At 41.0% G+C, this 21656-nt stretch overlaps 1 protein-coding gene across 1 annotated transcript in view; it reads right to left on the reverse strand.

Moving 5' to 3' along the window:
• Positions 1-6678: 6678 nt before the first annotated feature.
• GABBR2 (gamma-aminobutyric acid type B receptor subunit 2) overlaps positions 6679-21656 on the reverse strand; it is a 451814-nt gene continuing 436836 nt past the window's right edge. The window contains exons 18-19 of the mRNA XM_048940847.1: positions 16597-16714; positions 6679-9120 (exon numbers count right to left, since the gene is read on the reverse strand). Coding sequence (XP_048796804.1) covers positions 8955-9120; positions 16597-16714 — 284 coding nt within the window. The 3' untranslated portion in view covers positions 6679-8954. The remainder of the gene's footprint in view (positions 9121-16596; positions 16715-21656) is intronic.

The raw sequence follows: 21656 nt of genomic DNA on the forward strand, positions 1-21656 counted from the left end.
AAGCAAGTTAGCAGAGTGTGGGATGTTTTTATGCAGAAAGGTTTGTTGTTGATGAAGAACAGTTCTGCACACAGTGACTGAGCCTGGAGCCATGCCAGAATGAAGGCATCTGAGATGCAGAACTTCAGCAAGGAGGGATCCACGGCACACTGAGCCAGTGATCTGTGTGTTAAATATAAAGCAGACTACGATGCACCGAGCAGTGTGTTGCATGATGTACCACAGACGTCAAAATAAATCTTTGCCAAATGCGTTAACACATCCCTGAAAGGCATGTGATAGGTCACCCTCCTCGTCTCATGGAATTATGAGACCTTTCAGTGACGTACAGACAGAAAATTTCTCTGTCACTGACACAGGACCAAAACACCTGCCTTAGACAACCACTGTTTACATGGTGCAGCTAAAGCATCACATATCAGTGAAGAAAATATGCAAGTATATTCCAAAGAGTGGGGGAAAGCTCGCAACAAATAACATCCCTCTGGCTAAGAGTGTCTATTCAGCAAGGGGAGTCTGAAAGAAGACATGACTGCAACATCTCACCATGGCAGCTATGCCAGGAAAGAAGAGCGCAGGCTCATGTGGTATATCAGAGTCAAGTGAGATGGTAGAGTAAGAGGAAAGTATATTTGAAATAATAAACTGTTGACTGAGATTAGCAAAGCTAAAAGATGGTCTCATGCTTTAAGATAAGGATCACTGATGATGATTATGATGATGTGATGAACTTCCCAGCCCAGAGGCAAGGTGATGCTTTCCAAAAGGCCAGATCAAGGCTGGGATGGACTTTTGGATGAACCCATAGTCTCCATAAACCATTCATTTGTGAACTTCCACTTATAAACATTGTGCTTGTCCTGTCCTGTAAAACTAAAACTCACAAAAAACCCAACTCCTTTCCTTAGTTTTAATGTGTATAGTTGCAGAACAGTATGCTGTAAACACCATTTTCCTATAGGAACAGAAAAGGGAAAGAATAAGATGAAAAGTCATTATTTGCTTCACCTGTATAGCGCTAGCAATGTGATGTTAATACAATGAAGTTAATGCAATTTCTATATAGAATAGATTAAAAGAGTGGAATATCAGTGAAAGGAAAGCCTTAATCCAAAAGAGAGAGAAATTTATGAGAAACATCTATTCATCATTTTGAATAAACCGTACTGAATTAATTTGAGCAAGGTTGTCTGCATTCTGATATATTCATGAATGTTTTTATACATGCCAAGCTGAAGTAGGTCCTGATAAAAGGAGTGTCTTCCTGGTCTCTTTCTATATATGCAGCCAGAGCAGCAGAATGATCATCAAAGCCACTGGCAAAGTGCATAAGCAGAGATTTAATTCTCAGAACTGCATTTGGTTACAAAACTTTGAGAGCCATGTGGAGAGGCCTTTCTTTATGTAGAGCATCCTATTGCAGCATCATAATATGATGAACCAAATTAATACAAGGAATTCATTATTGAAGTTTGCCTATGACAAGGTCTGGGACTGAGTTTTCTTTTTAGAATGTGGATTTTAATCTATGTTAATGTTCCCATCAGTAGGGTAAGTTAATGAGGCCCAAGCTCGTTTTATTATCTTTTATCTGTCTGCAGCTCTAAACTCCTATCTGCACGGCCTGAGATACGCACTTTGCATGTTGGATGAGGAAAGGCAGTTTGTATTTGAGCATTTGCACAGCACAGACGTGAGTGCACTGTGGTTGGTGTTCTCCATATGGGGAAGTTCATTTTGTTTCTGTCTTGCTTGAAAACAAACAAACAATATATCAGCAACTAGACCATAAAAATAGCAGCAAATAAGGGATATGAAAAACTGTTGCAAGCATGCCTGCTAGACCTGGGTGTACATTTTTTCTTTTTAGATGACAGTGAGTGGTTACTGACTGCTGACGTAGGCTGGGAAAAAATAGAAAGCTCATTTAAGGGAGGTTGCATTAAAATAGGCACTTTTTAATGCTTGAAGATATTTTTATCACATTTGGGTCTCTTGAGGAGAGTGGTCCTTCTGACTTCTCAAGTAAGGTCTGACAGCTTTTTCAGGATTTGAACATATCAGATATTCAAATACTGATAAAATCTACCCATAGAACAAAGGAAGTGAGACACGGAGTTGAGTTGGTAAAATAGCTGAAAAAGATGGGGGAAAATTCATTCAAGCCTAGAAGTAGAGAGGAGACAGCAAGGCCACTCAAGGAAGTTGTGGAGTCACTATCCCTAGAGGTTTTCAAGAAAAAGGTAGATGTGGCACTCAGCGATATGGTTGAGAGTGGTCACAGGAGTGGGTTGATGACTGGACTAGATGATCTTGATGGTCTTCCCAACCTTAATGATTCTATGAGTCTGGCTGCCCTGGGATCACTGCTCCCATCTAGTAACCCAAAAAATAAGCTAACTAGACTGCAATAGATGTCTTCAGATTCATTAGTTGGCCATTCATAATACTGGAATGGGGCCAACAGCAATGTGCTGTGAGCAAATGGCCACAGCACGAAGACCAACCTGTGCTGGCCACAGCTTAGGGCAGCCCAAACAAACATCTCAAGGTAACCCAACCCTGGCTTTGTTCCACAGCTGCATAGTCATTTAAACCTCTAATATTTTTATTTTTTTTTTAAATTATTTTCATTTTTCTAAGTAAAGTACCTGTGAAAGTTTGGTAGCAAGTATCACTCTTATTTATACACATGGATAATGCTGGAACAATTCATACATTTTTTCCACTTACTGAGCTTCGTTCTCACCATAAATTGCTTATTTAAGTTCAAATGTGAATTAGTTCCTACGTGTTTTAAATAATAATAATAAAAAAAAACAGTAAATACAGAATATTAGCTGGGAAGTAGAATAAAGTCATAGAATCATAGAATCATAAAATAGCCTGGTTTGAAAAGGACCACAACGATCATTTAGTTTCAACCCCCTGCTATGTGCAGGGTCATCAACCATCAGACCAGACTGCCCAGAGGCGCATCCAGCCTGGCCTTGAATCCCCCCAGGGACAGGGCACCCACAACCACCTTGGGCAACCTGAAGTCTGAAAGATCTTTGAAGAATGCAGACACTTATTACAGAAATATTTGTCAGACCAATGGCAGGACAGCAGCTTTTTAGCTGAACACTTTCATCTTGAATTTGGAGTGCATATAATCTTAAAATTCTGTGATGGACTCTGAAAGCAGTCTCCCTATGTAAGGGGGATAATGAAATATTCCTCCCCACATCCTGGCAGTCCAGTTAAACTGTTAAACGAAACATGTTTCTGTGTGTGTATGTGCAAAAAACTCATTTCTGTCAAATTTTCGTAACAACTGGTAATTTGAAAACTTCACACTCTTGCAACCACCCAGCAATACTGAAAGCCTGGAAATAGCCCAGGCTATCCAAGCATTGAATTTATTCTCAAACTTTGAGCTTTCTAGAAGAAGAGGTTGAAATTTGGAGGGAGGTTGCTCCTATTTTAGTTTCTAGCAACATCAAAGCAGTCAGTGATGACATTGGCTTCAGTCCTGACAGTTTCAGCAGCTTCCCTTGTACAGTTAGCTTTGTATGGTAACAGTGATTGTCTTCTGCTAGTGGTGCCTGTATCTGATGCTGATACTAACATTTCTTCCTCAAAGTGACTGCAGCTATGCCCCTTGTTCATTTGCATCTTTGTAAAAGTCATGCCATTTTCTTGTATGTATCTGTTGATTTCACCCCCTCTTGCTTCCGTTTATCTTTCTTGAGGAGAAGCTGATCTATGGTCAGCAATTATCTTTTCTGCAGCATGTATTTAAGTGGCACCTTCATCTGCAGGTGCCCCGAAGAGCATGATGGGCCCCCGGTCCTACTACTACAGTGTCGTTCCGCTTTACCTCCTGAACTGCCCAAGACTTGATGTTCATCTCTGCCAGTTAGGTTTGCAGTGCAGCAGAGCACTTACTTTATGATTACAAAACCACGTACAGATTTTCTGCCAGCTCTTTTTCACATACCTTCACTTCTGTTCCATGTTCCTTTCTCCATAGGCCAGGCAATAAATGGAGGATGCTCAGGCTCATGTTTTTGCACTGTATAGCAGAGTGGGACAGGGCCAAGGTCTGTTATTGAGCAGAGGATACTTTGCATGTGTGTGTTCTCAGGATGAGCTTTGCATTTAGGCTCTTGACAAAATCTTCAAGCAAAAATTATCATGGATATATCATTTGGAGTCCCTACATTGGCCCTGGTGTGTTCTCCATGCCAATAATACTGGGCTGCTTGCACTTGCTGAGTGTCCAACCAGTGGCTCAGAACATCTGTTAAGAGAGGTTACTGATGTACCGTACTGGCAACCCGGATGCCAGTGCCAGCAACCCAGCACAAGGCTCCAGCAGTCTTCTCCCCATCTCTTCAATTGCAGTTCTAGTGCAGCAATGCCCTCTAGTAAGTATACAGCAGAAGTAAGTGTAGCCAAGCACCAGTGGGATCCCAACGGGCTCAAGAGGCAGAATGCTCTTGGAATTCATTTGTGAATAGTATTCATGTCCATTAAAGTAATGGGTATAAGTGCCATTCACCATATCTACTGATGACTACTGAGGCAGTCAGTAAATATGAGAAATGAACTCAGATAAAAATCATGATATTTAAAGCACTGTAATAAACCTGTCAGTCTTCTCAGAAAGCAAGAAGCAAATCTCAATTAAATAAGACAGTAGTAGTGAGAGTGAGCCCACCAAGAGGCGGGCCTGGCCCATCCTTTGGGCTGATAGCAGCAGGGTGCTGTGGAAGGGAGGGGACAGGTCCTCCAGCACCTAGGCAAGCCTGAGCAGAAAGGACCAGGAACACTAATCCAATCTTGGGGAGAAAAGTATGCTGTGATAAACAAGCATGTTCTGAAAAGAGATTTGATTATAAAAACTTCAAGTAAAGATGTTAGGTGTTTTGAAAGAAGAACAGAAGAAGAGTCTTTCTTGCCCTTCCCTCATCATCCTCAGTGCCATCAATTCTTTTTGAAACTAATAAAAAATTTTTGAAAGTTTCTGCAAAATTGCTAATTTTTCATGAATTCAGTGGCACTGTCAGTGATTTTAGGGAAAGTGTACCTGTGGAAACTCAGTGGTTTGAGTAAACTTACTTCCTTGATGTCTTCCTCTTATTTTCTTGACCTCTCAGAGCAACGATTTATTTTGTTCTTATTTCCTATTATTCCTGAACTGCTCTAAGTTGCTCGCATCCTCCCACCATTTTTGGCTGAATGTAGGTTTCACAATAGAGTTGTTCTATGCTTTTTTTTTTGCTTTTTTTTCTTTTTTCTGAATGAGCTTTGATGTATCTGTGTGAGTTTCTCCTGCTATCTGGTACTCTGCATTCAGTTCCATGATCTATGCTGCTGGTTTCACACTCATATTTTCTCCTTAGCATGTGTTCTGCAGCGCTTCTCAGTTGCATCAAAAATCTACAGGAAAAACATTAGTCAAGGCTCTCAGTTCCCTCATACTTCTTGCATATGCAGGTTTGATAGTTCTCCTGTTAAAAAAAAAAAAGCAAGTAAAATAAAATGCTCCTTCCTCCACCTCACTCCATGAACCTACCCTCCTCATGTGTTGCCGTGAGAAAAGATGGGTGTAGGACTCAAAATCTGTGCAAAACTGAATGGAGAGGTTTAATGTTTGCTTCATGAAGCATTTGGTGATCATTCTCATAGTGTTCTCATTCTCTGGAGCAGAGATCTTTGTACGAGGTCTACTCCAAAGGTAATGCCTTGATTATGTTGGCCCATGACATCAGAAGTGGATGGTGGTGGTATGGTAGTAGAGGTTCAACCTTGCCATCAATATTCCATTACTTTTTGCTACTATGTGACAGATGGCAGCAGAGGGGCAGTCTGGCATAATGGCATCTGACATGGAAGTAAAGGTGTGTCACTGATTTCCTCCATGTGGAAAAAATGACACCCACTGACATACATCGATGCATGCTGAATGTTTATAGAGACCAAACAGTGGATGTGAGCACAGTGAGGCAGTGGGTGCTGTGCTTCAGCTGTGGTGGCAGTGACAATAAGTCACATCCTCTGGTGCAGATGTATATGAATGCAACATACAGGCATTAATTGCTGGTGAAAATGCTTAGCTAGCATTGGTGACTGTGTTGAAAAATAGTGTTTTGTAGCTGAGAATTTGCTCTATCCAACAGTGCTGTTGTGTCCTTTGCACCTGTTGTTGTTTCCATGGAAAATAACAGGAGGCATTATTTTCAGAGCGACCAATGTATATAGCTAGAAGTCTGCCTCACCTTCAGTAACTTACCTAAAAAATTCGAATTTTCTTCCTTCTCTTGAACTCACACTTTCTATGGTGCAAGAGAGAATAGTGTACATATTTAGTTAGGCATGGGAGTAAATATTTGGAATATATTTAATATATGCTATTTTCCCATTTGAAAAAGGGCTTAGACTTCACTCCTGAACAATGCCATGATCGTATTTCAGGACAGAAACACATCTATCTGTTTTCTCTAGATGTGAACCCTTCAACCCTTCAATGTGGATTTGTACTGTGACTTTTATTACAGTGTGGTGTTATAATAGGATTTGCCCTTCTCCAGGGAAGGCTTTTATGTAAAGGTATATATACATATAAATATGCATATATAGAACAGTTCTGCTGTAGGGTAAGAGGACACTGAGTCCAAAAAGCTAGGTTTTCTATATTTTATTCATAAAAACAGATTTGCAACAATTTATTAAAAATTGATCTCATGCAGTATAAGGTTATACAAGAAATTCTTCATTTACATTTTATTCTGGCAGTTCCAGTCTAGTTTAAAGCATTTGTGCACTAACATCATTGGAAAATGCCATTGGGGCACAGCCTCTTCATAAATTTACAGTACATTTTTGCTGCAGTATAAAAGAACAGAAACATTAAATAGCTATATTCACTTGGTTGGTCTTGTTATCTGCAGTAAAGTAAAAAAAAAAAAAATGTTATGGGAGAAACTACAGTATCATTGAGACAAAGAATGTACTGCATGGTTTAAACCTAATAAACGTCACACAGTCAGTATTCACGAAGTTACAGACACACACACACACTCACCTCCAATGGTCCGATACTTCTGATTTTTTTTTCCTGCTAAGTTGGAATAATATTTCTACAGAGATCTTTGTGTATACATTATATACAGTTTTGTATTTTTTTTCTCTTTTTAAAAATTAACATTCCTTTCAAAATAAACCAGGCCCTGATGATATTAATAAAGCAAGAGAATACTGTCAACACACATTGAGTGACAACGTCAGTGTTTAGTGCTTAAACAGAGTAATGAGTTCTATTTTATCTGTGTTTATACTTACATGTTTTTGTTCTAAAAGCTACAATATTTCCATAACCTCTCTTACTGTATGTGCCAAGTGAAACATTTTGTGATGCTCCTGATTGTAAGATTCGGATATATATTCACATCGGTTTTGGCCACTATGAGGTGTGTTCTATTTTCAATGGAGATATATGCCAGCTCATCAAAGCTGCAGTTAAGTCCCTCAGCTAATGGACCTTTTTAGCTGTGCTTTAGCCATGGTTAATTTGTAAACCTTTGTAGAAACGTCATTCCCAAGGTCTGGTCTGTGCTGCACAGGCATTGGTCAAAGAGGACTGAGAGCCCAGTGGATGCTTCGGGTATTTTCCCCCTGCTCCTAGCAAGCAGCCCTGGCAGAAAGATGCCACATTTCCAGTTCATTGGAAAAAGAAATTGCACGTGGATCTCACCTGTGCCTGGAGGCTCAGCTCCAGAGCTGGTCCAGATGGTGTGCCGCTATCGTTCCTCCTAATTACTTCGGTTCAGAGGATAGAGCTAAAGTGTAAAAACCACGCTTTTGAGTTGTTTTTGATTTTTATTCTTTTCTTTTTTTTTTTTTTTTTTTTTCCCTTTGAAGATTCAAATGAAATATTCTATTGGTAAATTTGATCTGTTTTCTCTGTTGTCCACCACGACTGTCACACAAGCAGGTACGAAGCAAACATAGTGTATGGCCACATCTATGTGCTCTGCAGGTGTTGCCTGCAGCCGCAAAGTGCTGTGCCCTAACCCCCCACCCCCAGTCCGCTAAATTATTTTTATTGTAATTGTGTGTGACATAATTCAAACAAACTATGAAAAACAATCCATCCTGTGACATTAAGACTTTACTACCCAGCTGTCCTCAGCCCGAGGACTTTTCCAGGCAGTTTAGTACATTATGGTTGGTGGTGCTTGCTCTGAGACCTCATTAAACCGAAGCTGCCGATGGCCAGCAGTGGCTGCCATCCCTGGAGAAGGGCAAAGTACTGTGATTCCATCAGCAGCTCTCTCCTGTTGTAACTTCAGCCCCTGCTCGGGCTTCCTGTACCGTTGTTAGTTTGAGGTGACCCTGCAGTCTCAATGGCACCCGAGGAATCATTTCTCACATTCCTTCTTTCCTACAGAACATCATCCCTGAAATGAAAACGAGCAAGACTAACCAGTGCAGAATGTTTCCAGCAATTTAACACAACTCTTGTAAAAATGAGTGTATCTATTTCAATAAATACATTATAGCTCAATCACTGTATTTTTCCTTACATGGATACAGTATAGAATTGCATGTTCTCAGCAGCCACGTAAAGCTCAGTGACATTTGAGTGTTTTTCCTAGAGTCTTTTTTGCTAGATTCGTATTTCCCAGCCTCCTTGTTGTTAGTAGAAATTTGGGAAGAAATGTTTTCAGTGACTTCTACGTGAAGAAATAAAAACTCCATGAATAAGGCTACAGATCAAGCTCCTCGTGTCCTCCTCCTTCGCCTTCCCACATGAGCTACCCTGGCACTCCTGTGGCGGTGGCCTCAGCAGTAGTTTCTCTGTGCTCAGAGCCAATGTCACGTGCTTGTAGCAGAGTTCTATGTCAGATGTTTAGACCAGTCTTTGAGTACTTAAAAGCAGTTCAGGAAGCACTGATCTCTCCTTCCTACAGCCCAGAAACCATCACTCGGAAGGAGGGTGGCACGTGCCTGTGCCGAGGGCTGGCGCTGGGGCTTACGCAGGGGCTGGCACAACTCGCGTCAACTCCTCCTATGGAGGGCAGGTAGGCGTGGTGCAGGATGGGCAGCTGCAAGGACAGCCGACGCTGTATGCTGGGAGAGACAGAGGAAGAGAAGTGTTAGCCAAGGGAAAATCAGAGAATCGCAAAGGCTGGAAAAGACCATTACAATCGTCTAGTCCAGCTGTCAGCCCATTCGCACTGTGCACACTAACCATGTCTCTCAGTGCCATATCTACATATTTCTTGAACACCTCCAGGGAGGTGACTCCACCACTTCCCTGGCAGCTTATGCCACTACCTCACCACTCTTTTGGAGAAGTTTTTCCTAATATCCAAGCTGAACCTCCCCTGGTGTAACTGAGGCCATTCCCACTCATTCTATTGCTATTACTTGGGAGAAGAGGACGACCCTCATCTCACTACCACCTCCTTTCAGGGAGTGATAAGGTCTCCCCTCAGCCTCCTTTTCTCCAGAATGCCATTTATTGTGTGCTTGAAATGTTTGCAGGTTGCTGCAAGGATATTTACCGCTGTTGGGATAGAGAGGGTTAATGCTAGGAGTGCCGAGCTCACTGCTGTTGAGTGATGCTACCACCACATTATTTCCCTCGGGAATCTTTCTGACAGGCTAGACATGACACAAGAATCTAACGGAGCCTTCTCAGCATCCCACTGCCTTCTGAAATTCCCAGGCACTTTCAGATTAATTGTTTGACTGATGGTACTGGAAAAAGGGAAAGCCTTAAACTGCAAGGAGGGCATATGGCTTAGCAATCCTCTGCTCCTTGCAAAGTGATCTATTGCACGCAAAGCACTGCCTAACTGCACGGACACGCATGAGGTCACAGACGAATCTTTAAGCCATGCATCACTTAGCGCAAGGATGTCAGAATTAAAGATGGCATTTTTGCAGCTCCAGCTAAGGCAAATACAGGTGCACAGAGGGAATAAGTTCAGATTGCTGGGTTGTTCCAAGTGGTTTGTCTGTGCACTTTAAGTCTGCGCTTTTAAGGCGCAGACTGCTCTCAAGTTCCCACACAGTGCTGTGGGGCTGCAAAGTGAAAAGCAGTCTGTTCCACCACCTACAGTGAAATTCAGCATTTAAAAATCCAATTTTCCTAGAAAACTGACGTCATCATAACTGTTAGGGTGCTCTTTTTTTTCTTTTTTTTTAAGGGGGCACAAAATCATGATTGTGACCAGCCCAACCAACCCTCCTCCATGCAGAGGACAGAACCACGACAAGGCTCTACTCATGCTCTGGGTATACCAACACCTCCCACAAAACCAAAACCAAGTTGAGGTTTGTCAGTGCAAGAGATGGTTTTATTAACTGAGATGATATCATAGCAGGACTGTTTCTGCACTTGGAGGCATTTGCTCTTGAAATAAGGAGGGATTTTTTTTTAAGAGAAGACAGCTGTCAAAGTGACAGCTGACTGAAGGTCAGATTTTTAATTCCAGAACAAAAATGCCCCCCCATACAAGGCATAGGAACTGTTCAACAGAGTTTTAAATATACATTTCCCTGTAATCTTCCATAATTGCTGCATAGGCTGATCCTTATGAGAAGCATATGTTTGAAACTTGCCTTTGGACAGCCTGTCTGATACAAACACTTCCATTCTTTTGGCCTTGCATTAGGAACTGGAGACATCTACCACAGCATCCACTGCACTTCTCAGGGACCAAGCAGTAAAGATATCCAATTCAAAGAGAAAGAGATGTAATGATACTTCTTAGCCTCTTCACTGTAGTACTAGAGCTTGCTGTGGGAGATGGGGAAGAGATAGGGAGAAAGAGACTGCAGTCTGTCTGGCCAGGAGACTCTACCTCAGGATCTTTTCTTTCACAAACTCTTTTTAAAAGTTTACAGCAATATTAACCCCCAGTGATTGTACTGCTGGCCAAGTATCCTTGGGATAAACCACAATCCACTCATTGTTATTTTATTAGTGTTCCCAACTCTTTTTGGTGGTATCAATGAACTCAGACCTGTTCCCAAGGAGTGCAGAAGGGGTGCAGCTTGCTGCTGCCATGTGCTGAATCCTTATTAGCCCATGACTGCAGATTGTAATTCTGCCTCTCATTGCAGGGTCAGGCACAGAATTGCCCGTGCTTATTTTCCCACCGGTGGAAACACTTACTTTGTTCGACTGCTACAGACTTTTCATTAAAGAGCTTTTTAAAGCTATTCCAAGAGAATCTAGTTGCATAATTATCAAGTGAATGGCTTTCTTCCACCCATTTAAGTGCTAGCCATAGCATGGACAAAGCATGTTTATTTGGCTGTGCACACGGTGGCTGCAGTGGGTGGCAAATTTTGCTTTAACTGTATTTAGAATTTACTTTCAGTTGAAAACTTGGTTCCTGGAATTGAGGCGGAGGAGGGTAGCCTGGAGACTAGAACACAATTAAGAACTTAGGCAAGAGTCTTGGGTAGAGATTCATAATAATAAATATCCAACAATCGAAAGTAACTAAACAACCAAAAAGTGCTATTTTCTCCTCAAGTGAAAGTAAATCTTCAGCCTTGCCTCACTCTTCGTGTTTTCTTTCTCTTCCCCAGTATTGATACTTTCCCTCTTCCTCCACTCTGCCACATTTGTCAATGCTTTCCAAGTGGCACGCACTTTGTTTCAGATTGGCTGTACAACACAGATATGTCAGAGCGTACGGTCAGGTAGATGGGGACAGGAATTGGTGAGTACTGGTGCCTTCCTAAAATCACCTCAGGAGGCAGAAAGGAAAAGTTCCACACACCGGGCAATTACTCATCAGGGTGTTAGAATAGCACATGTCCCCAGCTGTATACAGAATAGTCATTTATTAAGAATAAATAGATTCGAGCAAAAGCTTGCCTGACAGTGCACATAGGAGCACAATGCAGTGCAGATTATTGAATCACAGAATCATAGAATTGTGTGAGTTGGAAGAGACCATGAAAGGTCATCTAGTCCAACTCCCTTGCAATGAACAGGAACACCTACAGCTACGTTAGGTTGCTCAGAGCCCTCTCCAGACTGAGCTTGAGTGTCTCCAGGGATTGGACATCTACCACCTCTCTAGGCACTCAGATGGGAACGCTGTGCATGAAGCTGCAAAGGCAGCAGCGGCATACAAAAGATCTTTTGGTTCTGCTATACAAAACCACTGATGGGATGTATTTGGTAAGAGAGGAGGGTGAAATAAATGCAACCGCAGTCAAACCTCTTAAGATCTGTGGGAGTGTGTGAACTAAGTGTTCAGAGATAATTTCAATCAATTCTCCAGCCCATTGATGTTGATTTCTTTGCAGCTGCTAGGAAGCTGGAAAAGTTCTAAAGCTCTACAGTAAAGCAAGATACTGTATTAGCAAGTAAACTAACCAGTCTCAAGCCACTGCATTTTTACAATGTATTTGAGTAGGATAGGATCATATGAAGTACCATCAACAGAGAAACTTCACAGAGGGGACACTTTCATTCCAAGGCATTTGGCTGTAATCCAGTCACAATCAACATTTTTAATAAGAATTTTTGGTTACTAACATTGACAGAACTGGCCCCAACAGGATATCTGTCTGTGTTTTAAATGCTGATAAAAGCAAAATTTTAGCTCAAAAAATATCAAGGTACCTTTCCTATAACAGCAGGCTGAGGGAACTGTTCCTGGAAATGAGATGGCTCTGGAGAGACCTGCCAGTATTTCACAGGAGCTTATAAACAGGAGGGAAAGCAACTTTTTACATAGGTAGACAATGACAATACAAGGGGGAATGATTTTAAACTAAAAGAGGGGACATTTAGATTAGATGTCAGGGGAAATTTTTCAGAGCAAGTGGTGGAGTGCTGGAAGATGTTGCCCAGAGAAGCTATGGATGGATGTTCCATTCTTGAAAGTGTTGAAGATCAAGCTGGATAGGGTCCTGGGAAGTCTGATCCGGTGCCTGATTTAGTGGGTGGCAACCCTCCCCATAGGGGGTTGGAATAGGATGAGCTTTGAGATCTCTTCCAACCTAAGCCATTCTATAACTCAATTACATGGGTTATACAGTGACTAGCTGCTTTGGAGGTTACAAAAATGAAAACATATAGAAAACAGTCTACCAAAGTGGCAGCTTTTAGTGGGGTCTGGCAGAGATCTGTTAGTTTTACTCTGTGCCAAAAATTAATGTAACTTACGACTGATGTGATGGGAAAACATGCAGGAATGAGGGTGCACAGAAAAATACTCTTAGGTTACAGAAGATTTCCCATGGAGTGTGTGGCCACAGTACAGACAAGATGCCTGATGCGACCTTTAGATATTAAAGCACTATCAAGCTGGTATACAAATAATATATCTTGCAGCACACTGTAGTGATAACACAGGTACCAAAGTGCCACATGCATTCACGGTGCACCTATATTTCTGAACAGATCACATGCCCAGGAAAAAGAATGGAAGAAACAGCAAATTTTACATGGCACTGTGAATCACCAACCAGCAGGAGAGGGAGCGAGAGGCAAAGGGAGTTGTTAAGCACCTACATTCACATGGTAAGTATTCACTCTAATCATAGTCTTAATTTTCCATAGGTGCATGGATATAAATGGATCTTAGCCAAAGGCAAACCCAATGTTTTTCATGATATGATAGAATACAAACAACATCCTGAAAACAATTATGCACTGCATATCCTTGCACTACCGAGCCTGAAAAATTTGCCCTTGGATGTGTCTTTACATTAGACACAGTTGCAAAGTAAGGGATCATACTCAAATGAAGCACTAGTGGTAAAAAGACCAAAAAATCCCTAATAAAACTATTCTCTCTACTCTACAAAAATGTTCATAATGAAAGATACCAAATCTCCAGAGTGTTGTCAATAAGACAAAGTTAGGATGCTTTTTCTGGGGAAGGGGTATGAATTAACACTTCTACACATAAATTATTCTGTTAACGTCCTCCTTTCTTCAGTTTGTGGCAAAAAGGAAAAAATTAACTCAGTTGTAACCTCCAGCTCTATTCTTTATAGCAAGAAACAGGTTCAACTAAAGTTACAGGCTATGTAACTACCACTCTGTCATACACCATGTGTACACAGGGAAATGAAAAAGCACAAACTATAGCTTATCTTTAGGACTTTTTAAAAATAAAAATGCTATATTTAATAAACCTGAAAGGCCAAAAATACTGCCATAAAATTTGGAAAAAGAGCGTGTATGAATAAGGATGTTCTTTAAAAACACAAAATTTGGAAAGAGATGAAGAGACAGGACGATAAAACCCTGGCCCTAAAGATTTCTGTGCTTCACTTGGGTGGGTCCATTGAGCCTGAACTGTGCAGCTCCAGTAAACCAAAGTGCTAATACATCCTCAGGGAAGACCCTGACCCTCGGACATGGCACAGACACAGCTGAGCAAGTGCTGAACGACACTGCTCTGATTTAGAAGGACTTCACTAATTACTTTCCAGAAATGTCAGTGACTGCTCAGATTTGTGCTGACCTGTTTCTTAAGACCTTTAGGAAATCTCAGTCTTCTCATCAGTCATTGCTAGCCTAGAGGAACTTCTGTGCCCACCAAAAAGCAAAAGGTCTTTTTTTTTTTTTTTTTTTTTTAAATCTGTATCAGGAGAACTAGATCATCCAAGTATCAGATTTTTTCTTAGTATCTCTCTTAAGTCACACGTAGATGAGTGCATTCATCTATTTAAACTACATTATTTCTTACAAATGGTGCTGGAAAAAAATGCATATATTCTAATAGCTAAGCATTAAGGCACTCTGCTAACCTCCTGAAGTCTCAAGAGCTTGCTCAGTGAGGGCTCTGTTTTTGTGAAATAAGATATTTCAGCAAATGGAGGCTTCTGTGTGTGTGCGTGCACACGTGTGTGAAGGTTAGCTTCTCTACTGCTCTGGATTATTTTTGTGCAGTGCCAAAACACAGTTAAAACTCCATGTGTTTTTGTGGACCAGGTAATATGAGGCAATAACTTCTATCGGAAATCAGGTTTGCTGATACTAATGTAACACATGACTCAGACTGGTAATTTCTTTAATTTATTCTGTTTAACAAGCTTTTAAGTTACCCAGGTACCAAACAGGAGTCTGACAGCTCTCAGCTCAGATAATATGCTGCCAATGTAACTAGGATACCTTAGGGAAAGAGCTTATTCTAGGTCCAAACAAGCATAGTGCTCCCTTCATCTTTGTCCCACAGCAAGACTTGTTGAGATCTTAGAGAAACATGTCAAATCATATCATGGAATCATAGAATCATAGATTGGGTTGGATTGGAAGGGTCCCTGAAGATCACTGAGCTCCAGCCCCCCGCCATAAGAAGGGCTTCCCCCCACCAGACTGCTGGGGCATCAAGAATTTCTCTGGGCAGCCCATGCTAGTGCCTCACTACCCTCTAAGTAAAGAATTTATTTCTAATATCTAACATAAGTTTCCCTTCTTTTAGTTTAAACCATTCCCCCTTATCCTATCGCTATCAGACTCTGTAAAACATCTGTCCCTCTCTTGCTTATAAGGCTCCCTTCAAGTGCTGGATGAACGCAATCAGGTTTCCCTGAAGCCTTCTCTTCAGGCTAAAAGAGCTAAACCTTTTCAATAGGAGAAGTGCTCCAGCCCTCTGATCATCTTCACTGCCCTTCTCTGGACCCACTCCAACAGTTCCACATCCTCCCTTTGCTGGGGTGGGGCCCGGACAGTGTTCTCCAGATGGGGCCTTATGAGGGCAGAGTAAAGGGGGACAATCACCCCCCCCTCCCTGCTGGTCACCCCTCTTTTGATGCAAAGTGTAATACATGAATTCATTATATAGGTTTCTAGAAAGCGAAGCTGATACCATAGGACCCTCTCTCCTCTATGACTCTTAACTGGTGCTTTGTGCCATACTCTGATTCCAGATACATTATTGTTTCTAGTGAAAAGCTTTCCATGTTCCACTCAGATTCAGCTGCTATGGTAACACCGAAAAGCTCAAAGACTGTTTTTATTTCTCAGTTAGATTAAGACCAGAACAACAAACAAATGACTACGCACATCATGAACCACTATGTCTTGTGCATGGAAAGACTTGCACTGTTGACAATGGTCATAAAGTGGGTGTGTACCCATGTTCATCCTCATCTCTACTGTATGCTGGTGGTTAGACCTTGCACTATGGGTGTTACTGACAAGAGAAAAAAGTACATTAGCTTGTTTTGGTGCACTGAAGGACCAAGTGACTCTAAAACTATCTGATTTTGGTGGGGATGGTGAGCTGTAAGCAAGGAGGCATCACAGAACAGCAATTCTGCCTGCTGGTTCTTCAGCAGGTTGCCATTCACACCTCCTATGCTGATGTTTCAGCTGCGCCTGTAGGTGGGACTGGCTGGAAACATTTTCAGTGAACGTCTTCCCATAAAAACAATTGAAAGAGAGATATAGCTTTTGATGCAATGTACTCATCTTAATTAATATTTTATCAGCAGAGTGGGTGAAGTCCATGATGGAATTTACATTTCAAAAAGTGTGAGCACACAAGCACATGTATACATGAAAGACTGCGGGACGCCTCTTTCTCTACCAGTACATAAAATCATGCTACTTACTGTTCTGGAGAGTTGATGTCTTCTATAGGATCTTTGCTTGTTCTGGAAGGGTCTGATGTGCCCCATTGTGCTGGTGGATTTTGATCAAGATGATTTTTCAAGATTGCTTTCTCACCATCTAGATGGATAACACATTCAATTTTATTTTAGTGTGACCAAGTGACCTCTGTAAAATTGGTTCATGATAAGATATCACAGATGTAAATTGTGCCACAAAATAAAACTCATTCTGCCTATATTGCAACATATGCTCAGGTTTCCTTGTGAGTCTTTGATGCTCTTAACTTTGGAAATGTGACTTTCATTGCAATTATCATGAAGAAACAAAAGTAAAAAATTCTCTTCTGTTCTTCTTTGCTTTCTACCTCCCCCCTCAACTCTACTTCTCTTTTTAATATTTTGTTCCTTGCCTCTATGTAGCCCTATCATGCTCCTTCCCCCAGTTTATTCTGTGAAAAAATATAACAGCTGCATCATCATACTGTCTTTCCTTCAAATATTATTACCTTTCTATATTAAAAAACACTCTAATTTAAATATTTACCCAGAAAAACTGTAATTTCATCAATTTATGAAACTCCGGTATGCTTGATATCTCATAAGAAATTAAGTGCTGTCATTCAACTATCTGCTATGATTTAGCACAGAAAAATCATTCATATCAGCTGCACTGGCCCATGGATTGTCTGCAAGAAGGACAGCTAATGATTTCATTAAGCTTTCTTCTGCAGTTTTTTTTTTTTTTTTTTAAACTGCAGAGTGGTAACAGAGAAGATCATCATTTTCCCTGCAGGTAGCATCACTTAATTCCCATGGGAGTCCCAGGAGGTTGAGGCTAGCTGTGCTGAGGTCTGTGACATATATCCATCCCTCTCTGCAGGAGGAGAAGAACACAGCCATTTAAAGAAGGCTGTCTTAACTGGATATCCCTTCTGTTCTTGTCTGCTTTTCCAGCATTTCCTGCTGTGCTAAGCCAAGGAAAGTTACAAGAAAAACATCTGAGTAATGAGGACAGTGCAGAGTTTTCATAAATAATTACAGAGCTGCTCCAAATCCATCACAGGCAGTTGTTTGCTACGCACACAGAAACAGTGGTTGCTGCAGGCCTTAAGGCAGCACGGAGAAGGACTCAGAGGTAGACACTAGAAAAGGACCCTGGAGGAACTGAATGAAAAAATAAGCATGAGAGGGAAAAGTAGGAAAATACCTGAAAAAGAAAACCAACAAAAATACCATGGAAAGCCCAGTGCATACTGAAGGCTTAAGCTACATTTCTGCTCTACTAACACCAAGCCCCAGATAACAGGGTATCCACCATCTCTCTGGGCAGCACTGGGATGGGATGCATGGAGGGGAAGTGGAAGCCCATCCCTGGAGACACTCAAGATCAGGCTGAGTGGGGCTGTGAGCAACCTGACATAGTTGTAAGTGTCCCTGCTCATTGCAGGGGAGCTGGACTAGGTGGCCTTTAAGGGTCCCTTCCAACTAAAATGATTGATAAAATTCATATCCCATTACTTTACCAATGTACAGACTTAGGACTGCTACAGCTCAGAAGTGCAAAAAGAAGATTCTTATGTTGCACGGAAGGCAAGGGGCTGGATGAGACAGGAGACAACCAACGCACACAAAGCTGCTTCTGTAAAGTCAACAAAAATGTCAGGAAAAGAGCTAAGGGATTCATGTGTAGCAAGAAGGGAGGTGCTTTAAGAGGAGATGTGACAGGATTCAGTGATGTGAAGGGAGGACAAGAAGGACTCAAATCTGACAGCGGCTAAGATAAGAAGAAGTGAAACCTATCATCTCAGGACAGCCTGAAGTTTGCTGGTGTGGCACTTGCTGTCACAAGAGCTCAGTTTTTGTTTTCCATATATCACATTTCTATGTATATTGAGCTTGACATTTGCATAAGAGCCTTGTGATGTCTATAAACAGACAACTAAAAAAACCTCTTATTTCCATGATTAAAAACAATGTCCAATGCTGAGCTGATCCAAGCTGACAATGAAAAATGCTGACTTGATGACAAAGACCAAAGTTAAAATTCAAATAATCCCTGAAAATAGGGATGGAAAAGGCCTATTATTTTACCATTCCAGGGCCCCAAGTCTTTTGGCCAAGAGAAATAACTTGCAAAGCCACTGAAGGTAGAACTCTTCACCAAATGACTGGAATACACAAGTGCCAGACCTTGGGAGTACACGATTTCAGGGATTAATCTGTAATGTATGCCCCAGATGGATTTATTATGCTTTCAGTTGTGGGGTGTGTGTGTGTGTGTGTGTGTGTGTGAGAGAGAGAGAGAGAGAGAGAGAGAGAGAGAGAGAGAGAGAGAGAGAGAGAGAGGTGGTCCCCTGTAAAAAGGTGGGGGTTCTAGTTTAAAGTAGAGCAGAAATTACATGTTCTATGCCTACTCACCCTTTACACCAACTGCCTATATATCACTCTGTGTGTTACTCTTAATAAACCCTTTCCTACCACTCTTGCAGATGACTCCTTTCATACACTGCATGTATTTCTGTACATACACAAGTTTTAATATTCCGTGTTAAGGAATACAGGCAGAATCCACAGACTGCCACAATATTAAGACTTTTTTTCTGTTCCTTATTTCTCCTTTCAAAATACAAAACAGTAGTGTAATACTTATTCGTTGTCAAGAGCTCTGAGCTATTTGGAAAAGGAGGTGTTAGATATTTATTATGCAGCTATGGAAACTAGAATTTTTTTTTTCCCCCATTTACCTTTCATGTCAATAATGAAGATCAAGATTCTCACTTAGTAATATGCTTCCAGGAGCTGGAACTGAAAGAAAACCCACTATCTATCACCACATGCACTTAAACAACTTAAGGCTGGAGGAAACTGATTTTATATAGAGGAACCCAATTGAAAGCAAATGAGTTAAAGGTAATGGCAAATATTTGATCTCCTGATTTCTCTGAAGTTTAGCACTTCTGTTAGTGCTTCCCATCTTTTCTTCCACTGTTCATTAAGCATGCCACATGAAAAATGCCCTTCATTCTCAGGGTACTGTCTGCCATTGCAGATGCTACTGAATATGTTGCACTCAGATGATCTAAATGCTTTCAAAATTGAATTTACATTAGCCAGAAGCAGTTTCTATGTAATTTTCACCTTCTTAGACCTCAAACAGGAACTCAAAAGTCTGAATAAATGATGCCTGAGCACTTTCCATTCAAAAAACCATAGGGGAAAAAAGAAAAATAGATCTCAAGTGCTTCACACAGCACTCTATGATTGGTTCATTAGAAAATAAAACCTTCTACTCAGTTGTCAGCAAGAGTCAGGAGGCTTTAGGTTGGGACTTTTGCCCACATCAGCAGAGAAATTACTTCCAACAGCCAAGATCTGAGCTGCACAGGCACATCGTGTTACTGCTGTGGAGTGGCTTAACCAAGGGATCATTGTTGCCAGCTGCTTGCCAGAGGTGACTCCCTCCTTAGCACTGCCATCCCAATAACACCCCACAGCCTGGTTCCATAGGGGGCCTCATGAGGGCAGATTAGAGGGGCACAATCACCTCCCTATCCCTGCTGGCCATCCCTATTTTGGTGCAGAGCAGGATAATGTTGGCCTTCATGCATTTTAACTAATGCTAATCAGCTGTACACAGAAAGCACTACCACAGGTGCAATTTCTGGGATTTTGGGAAGCCCAGTTCTTCACATAACAGATTTTTGGTTGGCATTTGTGCACTGTAGCTTTATAGAACATTTTCATTATTACACTTTAGCAGCAATGCTCCTCCATTGGCTTATAACTTGTGTCAGGACTGCAACTCACCCCACATTTTTCAATTCCACCACTGTTTCCTCTTTGCTAGAAAATACATTTTATGAGCCACAAAGATGTAAACATGGTTTAATGATGACTTATGAGATCTGGCATAGATAACTTAGTCAATTTAGGAAAGAACACTGAAAACCTTAACGCTAAAGGCAGATTTTTAAAATTTACTGCATTTTTCCATGTTCCTAGGAAACTAGGAAGACTTCCTTCCATGTTATTGGGAAACTAGATCAGTCACTTTCTGCTTTTTACGCAAACAGGACGGAAAGAAAATAAAACCAAAAGACAAATCAAAATGCTCACACCATCTGCTGGGTACATCTGAAAAAGTTCTCCATAGCAATGCCCACAGCACTCAGGAAGTCTAAGTCATGACTTCTCATAGTTATGTTAGGATTTTCTTTTTAATAGACAGCCAATAGGATTCTTTTCTGATTTTTACTACCGTGAATCAGAAGAAACTCCCTTTACTACAGATTCATTTCCGTGCAAGGAAAAGCAGAAACTGAACATCTGGCAGTTTGGTCTCCCCATAGAAATAGAAACAACCTCTAATTTCATGATTGAAATCCATTTGCTAGGCTTCATGGAAACTGGTATCTCAGTCTCTATATAAGGAAATAAAGAACTATCTTTTCTTTATAAAAAAAAAAAAAAAAAAAAAAAACAACATTCCTTAAAGCCTTGTGCATCAGTGTTTTGAAAAGCCTTCCTTTGAATCTGTGTTTTCAATCTCAAGCTTAATGCTTGAATAAAATCAGCTTCATATAAATGTTTTTCCCTCTACTACAGATGAACTCTGCTTTGCTTTGCATTTGCTAGCAACACTCCTTTGAAATCTGTTTTTCTTTGAGCTACTTTTACTTGGGGAGAAGCACTAAGAAACACCAGTGAGGTGACAACTGACAGTATGTAGGCATAGCTGACGTGCCAATGAATACTCCCAGTCCATTTACAGCAGTGAGTAAAAACTAACACTGGTTCTAAACACAAATGACTTTCTGAGCAAGCTTGGGTGTCTGCAGCGAGAGAAATTGCATGAGTGGGGACCACTGCATGTCTGCACTTTGCTTCTTTCTGTACTTCCCATAGTAGTGTTGCCATTCATTAATTTTTGTAATATACTGCTCTGAAACACGCTGGCAAAAGTCACAATAAATGGAGATTTGACTGGAGGATATTTTATCAGTTTGACTTTATGAGAAACTCTCACTATATATGAATCATTCATGTAGAAATAATTTCAT

This window comes from Lagopus muta, chromosome 3 (genome assembly GCF_023343835.1).
Source record: "Lagopus muta isolate bLagMut1 chromosome 3, bLagMut1 primary, whole genome shotgun sequence".
Taxonomy (NCBI): Eukaryota; Metazoa; Chordata; class Aves; order Galliformes; family Phasianidae; genus Lagopus; species Lagopus muta.